Raw genomic sequence first — 12,527 nt, forward strand, 5'->3', positions numbered from 1 at the left:
AATTGTACATAATCAACAGATTATTCGGTCAGCAACTGTTTCAAACAGTGTTTTCTGTTGTTCTGAATCCTCAAATAGTTTGAAAAACCTGCCTGCAACCTCCGCCCATTTGAAATCTTATTTTTATTACAAATTTACATTATTCTTAAATTATTTACCTATTATAAAAGAAATAGTTAACTAAAATTTTTTATAATTATAATTATTTCCAGGCTTGAATATGTCAACCAGCAACATGTATTTTCTGGGCTACAGTAGGACAGCTTTCTTTGACAAGTCTTATAACCTAATTGCAACCTCCTCGTTGATAACTGTAAGTTAACGATAAACAATATGGTTAATTGTTTAACTTATTTAATAAATAATAAAAATATGAGCATTGTTCAAAGCACAAACAAATTTAAAAAATGAAATAATGTTTTTGTTATTACTATTGACTGGTTTCTGTATTCTAGCGAGCAACTGCAAAACAACTGGACAGTTGACAGTTTCTGATAGTATGTCAGATCAGTCTGTCCTGCAGGTAATTTTTATTTTGTAGATTTGTATTATTTTATATTTACCTGGTTGGATGTTTTCGTTGTAGGTGTGATATGATGCATTGAGATGGACGAGACATCGTGTTCTTTGGACGGCGCTGCAGAAACAAGCGAAACATCATGTAGCCGTTGCGGTCCTGTATGCACATGTCAGTCTGGTGATAAGCCTGAGACGAAACCAAAACCGTTTTCCTGCAGTTTTTGCGATTACAGATGTTCGCATTCGTACCTGTTGAAGAGGCATGTCCACCTGCACGTAGGTGACAAACCATTTTCCTGCGAATTGTGCGGTTATAAATGCCTGCTGCCGTACCAGCTTAAAAGGCACATGCAAATTCATGATGGCACGAGGCCGTTTTCGTGCAGTGAGTGCGATTACAGCTGTTCATACAAAAATGAAATCAAGAGGCATGTATTGACTCACACGGGGGAGAAGCCGTTTTCTTGCAGTTTCTGCGATTTCAGCTGTACGCGCAAGTTCCACCTCAAAGAGCACGAGCGAATGCACACGGGGGAGAAGCCGTATGCATGCAGGCTCTGTGATTATGCCTGTGCTAGGCGTTCGCATCTGAAACAACACGAGCGTACACACACGGGCGAGAAGCCGTTCTCTTGCAACTTGTGCGACTTCGCCGGCACACAGCTCACAAGCTTGAAACAACACATGCGCACACACACAGGAGAGAGGCCGTTTGTCTGTCCTGTCTGCGATCGAAGGTGTGGCTCCAAGGGCGACCTGAAACGCCACTCGCTCACTCATACAGGGGAGAAGCCGTTCTGCTGCGTTCTATGCGACTACACGTGTGCCCGTCAGTGCCACCTGAAGCAACACATGCTCACACACGCACAACGTAAGCCTTTTACATGTGGTCAGTGCGATTACAAATGCCTCACACAAAAGTATATGAAAAAGCACCTTCTGGAAGGGTGTAAAAAAGAAAATCTTACTCAAAAATAACACCTATCCTATTGTTAAACAAGACAAAAAATTGTATATGTTAAAACTTAATAAAAAATATTTTTCTTATGCCTATACAATTTTTTTATCGGATAACATTGGACAAATTTGGATACTCTTACTTATAATAAAGTACATATTCAGGATGCGTACTGACAGGGAAGAGAACACCTGTTAGAAAAACAAACAAAATCAGCCTCATGAAATAATAACAATAAAAAGTTATAAACTTACTCAGTCTTGAAATTTGTTGCAAAGACAATTCGTCGACCTGAAAAAGGATAAAAATCCCATCTGTGATGTAATAATCATCACGATGCTGATAGGGAGTTTTCTAGGTAAAAATCACAAACAGTAAGCTGATTTTTATTTTTTTCAAACGAAACGAAACTATATGAACAAAAACTATCAATTATATTAATTAATTATATATGCAACTATATATACATAAAAATTGAAAATAAGTAATCATTTCTTGCTGTCCTCGTAGATAAAATCTATAAGCGACTTGACCCTCTCGGCCTGGTTCCGTTTTGTAAATCTAACCTGGATTGGAAAGGATTTAATTTTTTAAATAAATTAATCAGACAAACCATTTCTGCCATTAGAGTGTTGCAGTCCTGCTCACCCTTTTTGCCTTCGGTTTCGACGGCTGGTTCTGCGTCGCCTGGCTTGACCTGGGTTTCCGTCGCGTTTCAGTTACCTGATTATGTAAAAAAAATAATAATTTATCAATTATATAATCTACCCCCTTCGTAATACTTTGTCGGGTGTGAAACTTAACGAACTGTCGGCTTCAGATTGCAGAAAGGAAAACGGGCTCGTCTATAATTTAAATACAAAAATAAGTCGGATATAAAATAATTCGGAATAAAAAAATGACATTTATTCTCATTCACTACCTACAACATCTTTACCACATCGTTTTCACTTAAACATTCACAATTTACTCCTATCATTCATATTCGGTCAGGCTGACAATTGCCACTCTTCCACAATCTCACAACCATTGTCACTTTGACATTCACGACTTCTCCTCTCAGTTACATTCAGTTGCACTGACATTCACTACTTCTATCTCACTTTCAGTCTCTCACAATCATTGCTACTCGGTCATTCACAATTTACTCATTTCGTTCACATTCGAACCCACTGTCATTGTGTCACCATTGCCTCTTTCTTACTTTCACACAGTCTCTCAGAATCATTGTCACTTCAACATTCCTAATTTATTCCTCTCATTCACATTCGGTCGCACTAACATTCACTGCTCTATCTCACTTGCAGTCTCTCACAATCATTGTTACTCGGGCATTCACTATTTACTACTTTCATTCGCATTCAGTCAGGCTGACATAACTGTCACGCTTCCACAATCTCACAACCGTTGTCACTTTGACATTCACGATTTCTTCTCAGTTACATTCAGTCGCACTGACATTCACTACTTCTATCTCACTTTCAGTTTCTCACAATCATTGTTACTCGGTCATTCACAATTTACTCATTTCGTTCACATTCGAACCCACTGTCATTGTGTCACCATTGCCTCTTTCTTACTTTCACACAGTCTCTCAGAATCATTGTCACTTCAACATTCCTAATTTATTCCTCTCATTCACATTCGGTCGCACTACCATTCACTGCTCTATCTCACTTGCAGTCTCTCACAATCATTCTTACTCGGTTATTGAAAATTTACGCCTCTCATTCACATTTGGTCGCATTGTCATTTTCTCACCATTGCTTCTTTTTTACTTTCTCTCACAATCATTGTCACTTCAACATTCCTAATTTATTCCTCTCATTCACATTCGGACACACTGGCATTCACTGCCTCTACCTCACTTTCAGTTTTTCACAATCATTGTTACTTGGTTATTCAAAATTTACTACTTTCATTCACATTCAAACCCACTGTCATTGTGTCACCATGCCCCCTCTTAATTACAAGCAGTCCCTCACAATCACTGTATCTACCTCACTTTCAGTCTCTAACAATCATCGTTACTTTGATATTCACATGTACGCTTTCTGTATTTTTCTTGACACTTAACACGCAATCTTTTACGAAAATGAAAGCCCTCCCGACCTAACATTCACATTCATTCTGTCACATATTCACTCACAAAAACTAATAAGGTCAATTTAAAACATTTTCACAATTTCCACAATCTTTCACTTTCTCATTCATCCTTTTCCTATCGTTCTCTTTAACATGCATTATGTACACAATCAGACTTAATATATAAAAAAATATATAGAAATAAATTACTCAACTGTTTTAAGTGCTGATTTTAATGCTAGGCTTTCTGTAAATTTGTCCTGAAGGAAAAAATTATACATATTTATTAATTTATAAATATTATTTTTAAATTGATTTATTTAAAATACTTTTGTCTGCTGGCTGCTGTCCAGCTCCATATCTTCTTCTTTATAGTTTGACCCAAGTTCGCCTCGGTTGTTCGACCGACTTGTGAAAAACTTGTATGTCTTTATTTCCGACTTGTGCGTAATGGGCGAGTTGCTCATGCAGCTCGACACGGGCTGTTGCGAGGCGAACTTCTTCACCACAGGCTGCTGTTTGTCGCAACAGCAATCGTTATGTCCAAAAAATTAAATGGTATCGATCTACTTACCGGACTAGGAAGGAGGATGCTGGGGTCCTCATCATCGTCAAGCTCCATGTCGAGCACCTCATCGACAGTGCTCACTTGCTCAACATATTTTGAAGGCAACGATGTCTGAAAATTAATTTTAAGCTGATTACAAACAATTTACAATCATTCGGGAACTAGAGAATTTACAAAAATATACTGAATTTAACTGAAAAAATCACTGATTTACCTGTGATTTCGTCGTCGACTGTGACGAGCTGGGTTTGGTTTGTTTCACGATTCCTGCTGTTGTTTGTGCCCAGTAAAGGAATGACTTGAAAAGGCTCTTTAAAAAGAATAAGTATAATTTTTTAATCATTTTTTAAATTTTTTTAAAAAATAAATGTTACTACATTTTCACATGAAGCAAGGTCTGTGATTGCGTTCACAATGGACAAGTCCTGCTTGATGTCTTTGAGCTCAGACCTCACCGAAAAGAACTCATACTGAGAAACGCTTATGTTCTCCTTCTGGCGTTCGATTTTGACCGTCAGCTCATCTTTCAGGTTGTGCAGTCTCGTTATTTCCTCCTGCATCAGATTTGAATAATGGTTTCAATTGTATTTTTAAAACACAAATAGGAAAAATTATCTAACTTGTAGAAGGTCATTGTTGAGCTGTACGATCTTCTGCTTCTCCTCGCTGATGCATTCAATGAGTTTCCTTTTCCTTTCAATTTCATTTTTCAGTCCCTTGACGGCAACAATTTCCTTTTCGAGTTCGACTTTTTCATCCATTTTCTTATTGTAAATTTCATAGTACATATCGATTTCGATTTGAACACACTTTTGCTTTTCTGCTTGAATTTCAATCTTACGAAGCTGACAAAAGGAAAACAAAAATAAATTCAAAATTTAAAAAAAGTTGCAAAGTGTTTTGATGTAATGAAGTACCTCTTCTGATGATCTATTAACACTCTTTTCTTTCTTTACAAAATCAATTTTCAACAATTTTAACTCTTTTATTAATTCTTTAATCAATTTTTCCTTAGAGGTAGTTGTATTGTTATTATTATATATTAATAACTGTTGCTCAGCGATCTTTTTCTTTAAACTAGCTTGATTTTGTGAAATTAAATTTCTAAATTTTATTGATTGAAACACAGAAAATAAATATTAGGGAAAAAGGAACATATTGTTATAATTATTATTATTATTGGTACCTTCTTTCATTTGTGCGTCTTTTCAAATCTTCAACCCCTTCTGCCTTCTTGGATATTAATCCTTCAAGGTCTCCCATTTCGAGTTGGAGTCGTTCCAAGTCTGTTTTCTTCATGGAAATTGCAGCCCTGCATTTTGAGAGTCTTGCCGACAATCTCGACTCTTCTTCACAGAGGGAATTGAAGTTGTCGACAGTGGCGGCTCGTTCTGTCTTGAGCTCATCGATGAGCGTCTTTTTCTCATCCAAGAATACGCTCGTCTCGGCCAGGTCGCTCTTGACCCTGGCTATCTTCCCAAACTCCTCTTTCAGCCTGGTCTCCTCCGATTTCAAATAGTTCAATTCCTTCAAAATAACAACATCCAAAAGATTTTTTATATATTTTTAACTGAAATACGAGACGGGAAATTTTCCGGTCAAGGACTCAAGGACAAGTTTTGTTTTGTCTGTGAATAGTTTTCCTTGAAAGTATTTCATTTAAAAATCATTGTTCATACATGACACAGTGAAAATTTACATAAAGAGTTTAAAATCTAAAAGACAAACTTAATAAAAGGCATAAGAAACCTTCAGGAATAAAAAATAGAATTTTATTAATAATCTCCCGAATGTGCTCGAGAAAGAATTTTGTTAGTTAAACCTGCTGAAGCGATGAGAAAAGCCTCCTCTCGGTGGCAAGACGGTTCGTGATGTTATTCCTCGTCGATTTGAGCTGGTCGATTGACGTGAGCTTCTCCTCCAGTTCACGGTTAATCTCCTTGAGCTTCTCGTCTTCCTTTTTCCACCTAAAATAAGCATACCATTAAACGACGATGTATTGAATTTTTTGAACATGATCTTACGTGATGTTCCACTCTTCGAGGTTGAGGGCGAACCTGGCGTTCTCCTCATCCATCGCCGATTTTATGCTCTCGCTTTTCATTTTCGTAGTTTCCCATTGTTTCTTCATCTATAATTTATAAGTCTATTATATAACGTATGTTTTAAAAGTAGAACCCGAAAAAGGAAATAGTATAAGGCCTGCGAATTTGGTCAAAATTTTAAATAATTTTTTTCTGTCTACATGTGCTGGTTTTTGATGTTACTACACAACCCAGGGAGTATAGTCAGATCAGCGAGTATCAAATTACAGGTTCATCATCCTACATGCCGTAGGAAGTATTTATGCTTTAGTGAAATAATTTACCTACAGAAAGAAAAATTACCTCGGAAAGTGTCCTTTCAAGGTTTTCTAGCTTGCAGGAGGACTTTCCAATCTGCATGTCGAACATTTTAATCTCCTCACATAGTGATTCATCATCACTACTGTCAGCATCCTTAAGCCCGGCAAGAAGTGTTTTCTTTTCGGAGAAGTTCTGTTTCAGCATAGCATTCGTAGCGCAACATACTGCCTCCATGTCCTCAACGTCTTTGTTAAAAGCGATCCTGCACTTCTGGTTGTATTCAGCTCGCTCTTCGAACCCTCCTTTGACATTTTCGACCAACATGTAGTTGGAGTCGTATGCATGCATAGATCGGTCAAGGACATCATTTATTTCAATCTGTTTCGCCTGAAGGTTCGAAAGCTGTTCGCAACCCTCATTATACCTCTCCATGGCGGCTTGCTTCGCCTTCGGCAGGTTCTCGAGGGCGTGCAGTTCCGCTTCGCACTTTCCCTGAAGGTCTCGCATGTTGTCAAGCTGTTTCGCCGTCACCTGTGCGAGCGATCTTGCCTCGCCCATCTTCGCCTTTATCCTCTGCTCTATACTCTCAAGTGAAGATTGCAGCGTCGAAAGAGTATCCGACATACTGCTGTTTATATGGTCCTCTTCTTCATACATAATCTTACTTCTAATTAAAAAAACAAAAATATGTATAAAAAATTAAATCTCTCGACATCAAAAAGAGGGTTTTCTTGTTAGCAAACTTAGTTCTCTTACTCTTATAATTTTCCCTCGAATGTAACAAATTATATTCCTGTTTCTTGGAGAGTTTGACTTTTATATTTATACTTTTTTCTAGTTTTACTAAAGCCGGTTGAAATTTTGACTGGCGGTTTGCTGAAAAATTGCGCAAAAGATGAATATGCGAACGCGGGAAATGGAGTTTTTTCTCGAATGGGGAGGGGGTAAAAATAAATTGTAAAACATATGGCCATTTTTAATCACCTGTTCTGGAGGGAAAGGGCGGGAATTTTTTTTTTTTTGCTTTTTTCCTTTTCTTTCAACTTAAAAAAATCATAAAATATTTATATTACATCAATTTGATATACATTAAAAATGATTAAAAATATTAATATAAATATAAAACTATAACTCTTTCTTGTTTGTTATTTGTTGTTTTCAATAACTTATTAATGAAAGGCTAATTTTTATAGCCATTTACCTCTTTTTTTATTATTACACTCAAGAATCTTCAATAAAACCACCGTACAAATTTATAATCTATAATAATTATAAATAATAACAGAAAAAATGGTATTAAAGAGAAACTGAAAAGAGCTTGTGTTCTTTCCGGTGTGTGGTTTTATCTTACCTGTTACAACTGGCCGCAAATAAACAATTTCCAAGTCTTTATAATCAGTCTATACTATAAAATTTAATCTAAACTATACAAATAACAGAAAAAATGTTTATTTTCAATTAAGTTAAAGAAAAAACAATAGAAAAAGTCGCAACGAATCTTGTGATTTGTACCACCGAAAACGTGGAAGACTGGCCACCGCCAACATGAATATACAAGTCTGTTTAATTTTATTATTTATTTTAATCAATATAATTATTTAAATTATGATAAATGTAGTGAACATTTTATTTTCTTAACAAAATACAATAAAACAAAAATATATTTTAATCAAAATTGTTTCTTGGCCAGAACAAATAGAAAACTTATTAAAGAACAAGACAACAGTGGCAGCCATCGTAAATGAAGGTGAGTCAAAATCAATTTATGAATTAAATGGGCATAGATATGTCTTTTTATGTTCCTAGAGAATAATAGATGAATTATAAAAATAAAATCATAGTTTGGTTAAAATGTAAAGAGGGATGTTTTTGGTAGTTCATTTCTTCTTGATTGGTGTGAAAAGTTTATTTTTAATCATTCTACACATTATAATTAATACAAAAATTTAATTATTGTATTAACTATATTTTTTAAATTTTATTAGTACAAAATGTGATTTGACAATGGTTAGTTAGTACATAATGCAAAAGCATTTTTCGGTGTGACATTAGGTTAAAAAATTGAAATAGGACGTCCATCTTTGACTAAATCATTCTAATATTTGTTTATTTATTTATTATTATCTACCAAAAGTAAATTTATCAAACGTTTTAAAGTTAAAGAAAATAAATAAAAAATGTAGACAAAGTGGTTTGTTTTAATATGTTGGAAGTTAGATGATACTTAGGCAGCTGTTCCAGGTGAGTCAAATGAGTTTTATTTATTTTTAATTTGTACTTTAGTATATTAGTTTGCTTGTTGATCTATTTTTAGAATAGGCAGACCAAGATGGTCGCATCCTCTCCCTAGGCCACAAGAGGAAATCTGGCAGTATAGTTTTAATGTTTAATAAATAAATTAAGGAACTGAAACAAAGAAAAAAAAATTTTAGCCAAGGGTCCTCTTGAATTTTAACTTTCAATGTCAAATGGTTTATATGACATAATTTAGATTAACAATATGACATTTTTTTAAATATAAAAGTATATTTAGAAAAGAAAACAAAATATTACATTTTTTTTACAAAATAATACTTGTAATGGCATGATCTAGTCGTCCGCCAGTTGACCCTTACATATTTCCATTCAAATAAAACTTAAATTAACTTACAAATTATAAACTTAACATAAAATTATCTCTGCAATTCAGCGTATCTACAATATATCTATACAAACTAAACCAATATTTCCCATTTAACAGTTCTATATACTCACGGAATGTCAAACGACATCTGTGGAACCAAATTAACCTAACATTCTCCAAAGTTGGACAAACTGCCAAAAAATGAAACAAATCTTCCGTCATTTTTAGTTTACATATATAGCATGCTTGGTCTCTTTCCTCCAGCCAAGGCTTAAAATTTAAATATAATAATTGACCTCTCGCGCGAAAAACAACCTTGATCAAATTCCAGTTGTATTCCTTATACAAGTAATTGTTGTCCCCAAGATCGAAGTTCAATTTCTTGTATATTAAATGGTATGTAGAACATAGCACTTTTCTTAAACATTCTCCTTTATGAGTTTCTACTGCCTGCAATAATTGTACTGCCCAAATTTTGAAATCTTTCGCATCTGTAAAATTTATACAAGAACTACAGTTCAGTCCGGAAGACAACACTTCCAATTCTTTAAACCAAAAAAAATTTTTTTTATTATCTCCTGAGCAAGGAGGTAGGGCAAACGATCTTGTTTCAGACCCAAAACCCTCTGTATATAATTTAAATGACTCTTCTACGTATGCACAAACAAACGTCTTTAGCCTAATTCCAAATAAAGAAAATAACTTAGTGTATAATAGGGAGCGCCAAACAACTTCTTAATAAAAAAACAAAGAAGTTTTTCTACCACTTCATACTGATGGTAGCCCCATACTTGTGACGCATAACACATCACAGCCCTAGAAACGGAATTAAAAACTTTAAATTTACTTTTTAGAGGAATATCTCCACTAAGAAGACCGTTCCACGTTATATTCAATCCTTGTTTAGCAACCCTAAGTTTTATTGGCCAAATGCATATTGAAGGAAAGTAGAGGAGTCAACGTTACACCTAAATATTTGTACTCTTTTACTACCTCTATTCTTTCATTTTTAAAAACCATCGTTCATTCTTTGATGGTCTACCGCCATTTCTAAACACCATAATCTTAGTTTTATTCAAATTTACTGACAAATTACACATTCGGCAGTATTCTCCCAACCTGTTTAACATCTTTTGAAGTTGAATCGGTTCAGTACTCATCAAAACCACATCATCACCCAAAAACTCGGGTAAATCGTTAATAAACAGCAAGAACAGAAGAGGGGAAAGCAGACAGCCTTGCCTTACACCTACTCTAGTTTCAAAGGTACTTGTGACCTCTCCCCTACACCTCACAGCACTCTCTGTCCCGCCTTCCAATGACTTTAATACCTCACAGTATGACATTTATGTGTTTATATTATATATAATATAATCTTATAGTTACAAAAAATCAGAAGTCCAACCTTTATTTTTAATTCGTTTATCATAAGTACATTACCAACAAAGCATGGTCAAAATACATCCTGGTTAATAAAAGAGAATGTTTATTAATATTTATGAGCGTTATGTTCAATTTATTTACAAAGCTCTGACTAATTTTAAGCCTTCCTATTAGCTCGTAAGCACCCCTCTTGTCCCGAAAGGATTGGCAAGCCAGGTCTTTTTTGTAAGTGATTCGTGTTTCGCCTGGTTCAACTTGATGCTCTCGGCGATCTCATGCGCATTCCTGTTTTGCCCATAGTAGTCGACAAACTCACCATCAGGATTGACGAGGTAGATTATTATTGTATGATCGACCTAAAAGAAAAAAATTCGGTGTTTGATTTTTTTGTGAGCAAACTCTCTCAGTTGCGGCTTACGATGTAGTCGTTGTCTACATCCTTGGGCCCGGCGCTAAAGTACACACGATATGCCTTGCATACAGCGTTGACCTGCTCTTTCGTCCCAGTGAGGCCGATGAAACGAGGGGAGAACTCTGTGATGTACTTGCTGATTAAGGGTGGTGTGTCGCGATCTGGATCTACTGATATGAAAAGTGGCTGGATCGGAACTTTATAGCTGCTATTATCTTTTAATAAATAAATAAAAAATATTAATATATATTTTTTCAATTTAATTCACTCTAAGGTCGTATTACCAAGTTTATCAATTACTTCGGCGAGCTTTTCCATCTCCTCAGGGCACACGTCGGGACAGTGGGTAAAGCCAAAGTATATCAGCAGCCATTTGCCGAGGAAGTCTTCATTCGTCACCATCTTGCCGGTGTGGTCGACGAGCTGGAACGACCCACCGATGGCCGCTTTGCCAATTTGCCGCTTCCTCTCCAACTCCATAGCTCTTTCCTTTTGGCCCTTGAGGTAGAGCATGTAGAAAAACAACCCGCCTCCTATGGCACTGGTGATCCCCAGGGATTTCCATGTGACAGGCCCCATGCCAACTGGAGCCTTTGCATCTTGCATGCTCATTCGCCTCACCGGTCTCAATTCACGACTTACCATCCTCTGAATCAATAAACGAATAGATAATTACACAAATAATTGTTATAAACCAGATAAGCTCATAAAATATAATGATATCTAGTACAATTCTAATAAGCAAAAATAGTTTGAGAGCGGTTTAGTAGAAAGGTTTAATCACACAAATTAATGACAAATAGAATATTTTAATAATAAATAATAAACTCACAACAAATCCCGTCCTGGATAAAATTCTGGAAAAGGCCGAAGACATTTCCAAATTTAAATATTAATAAGATTGTAAGAAGAATCAAATAAGACAAAAGTCGCAAGGGTTGTAAGATAACCTCTGCAAGGTTATAAAAAACAGTGGGAGGTTTCAATTGCTGTTATTATATTAACAATTCAATTTTACTTAAAAAATTTATTTTTTTAAATATTATTGTTTATGGTATAAGTTGGTTGATTTTTAGTCGGAATTCTTCCTTTTGGTACCTCGGCCATCTTCTGTTTCCTCCTCGTCGTCATTTTCATCCTCTTCCTCGTCCAGTGCTGAAATAAATCGTACTTATATAATTAAATTTTTTTTTCTAAGAGGTACGTACCGTCTTCACGGCCAATGAGTCCGGTCAGGACGGCGTTGAGCCTCTTCTTGACGTCGAGGATGGAACAGGCGAGGGCTGGGAATCCGACCTGGCAAGACGACTCCACCGTATCCAAAATCTCGCCATCCTTGGACACGACGGCACGTACAGACATTGTGCTTAAATAAACAACAAAAAAAGGACAAAAACTTGTTTCTCTTTAAAACTGTTGTTAACAATTAAAATTAGAAAATTAAACGGACAGCCTGGATTGGAAACAGAGCTAAGGTTATCAGTTATCGATCAGTGTATCGATTTTTATACAGCTCGATACAAGAAATGTGGAAAAAGTGCTCTTTCCAAGTTAATGTACTTACTACTTATGGTTATAATTTTTTTAGGTTCTAGTCGTTCCACAACAGATCTGTTTATGTAGAGCGGATGAAA

The 12,527-nt window shown here is 35.6% G+C and overlaps 3 protein-coding genes across 5 annotated transcripts; 1 reads left to right on the top strand and 2 right to left on the bottom strand.

The window, feature by feature from the left end:
- The first annotated feature begins 141 nt into the window (after positions 1–141).
- Positions 142–1,572, top strand: LOC106673606 (oocyte zinc finger protein XlCOF6.1-like). Its single transcript, XM_014405772.2, has 3 exons — positions 142–313; positions 456–523; positions 587–1,572. Exon 3 carries the CDS (start codon positions 607–609, stop codon positions 1,495–1,497), a length of 891 nt encoding a protein of 296 aa, XP_014261258.1. The 5' UTR covers positions 142–313; positions 456–523; positions 587–606; the 3' UTR covers positions 1,498–1,572.
- Positions 1,573–1,934: 362 nt separating this feature from the next.
- On the bottom strand, positions 1,935–7,431 carry LOC106673603 (centromere-associated protein E-like). Of its 3 annotated transcripts, none has more exons than XM_014405766.2 (15): positions 7,232–7,431; positions 6,518–7,142; positions 6,155–6,261; positions 5,953–6,097; positions 5,317–5,657; positions 5,048–5,234; positions 4,751–4,975; positions 4,508–4,684; positions 4,345–4,440; positions 4,137–4,241; positions 3,892–4,077; positions 3,778–3,822; positions 2,260–2,322; positions 2,126–2,200; positions 1,935–2,043 (listed from the first exon to the last, which is right to left on the bottom strand). In XM_014405766.2, exons 2-15 carry the CDS (start codon positions 7,130–7,132, stop codon positions 1,966–1,968), a joined length of 2,445 nt encoding a protein of 814 aa, XP_014261252.1. In that variant the 5' UTR covers positions 7,133–7,142; positions 7,232–7,431; the 3' UTR covers positions 1,935–1,965. The 3 variants fall into 3 exon arrangements, with proteins under 3 accessions (XP_014261252.1, XP_014261253.1, XP_014261251.1); XM_014405767.2 differs by having other exon boundaries at positions 2,281–2,322; positions 4,137–4,259; XM_014405765.2 differs by having other exon boundaries at positions 4,137–4,259.
- Positions 7,432–10,479: 3,048 nt separating this feature from the next.
- LOC106673614 (protein SCO1 homolog, mitochondrial) lies at positions 10,480–12,368 on the bottom strand. Its single transcript, XM_014405793.2, has 5 exons — positions 12,102–12,368; positions 11,726–12,048; positions 11,178–11,541; positions 10,900–11,108; positions 10,480–10,837 (listed from the first exon to the last, which is right to left on the bottom strand). The coding sequence occupies exons 2-5, from the start codon at positions 11,768–11,770 to the stop codon at positions 10,652–10,654; spliced, it is 804 nt and encodes a 267-aa protein (XP_014261279.1). The 5' UTR covers positions 11,771–12,048; positions 12,102–12,368; the 3' UTR covers positions 10,480–10,651.
- Positions 12,369–12,527: the final 159 nt, after the last annotated feature.

Source organism: Cimex lectularius, unplaced genomic scaffold (genome assembly GCF_000648675.2).
Source record: "Cimex lectularius strain Harlan isolate CLEC.00 unplaced genomic scaffold, Clec_2.1 scaffold252, whole genome shotgun sequence".
NCBI classification, from domain to species: domain Eukaryota; kingdom Metazoa; phylum Arthropoda; class Insecta; order Hemiptera; family Cimicidae; genus Cimex; species Cimex lectularius.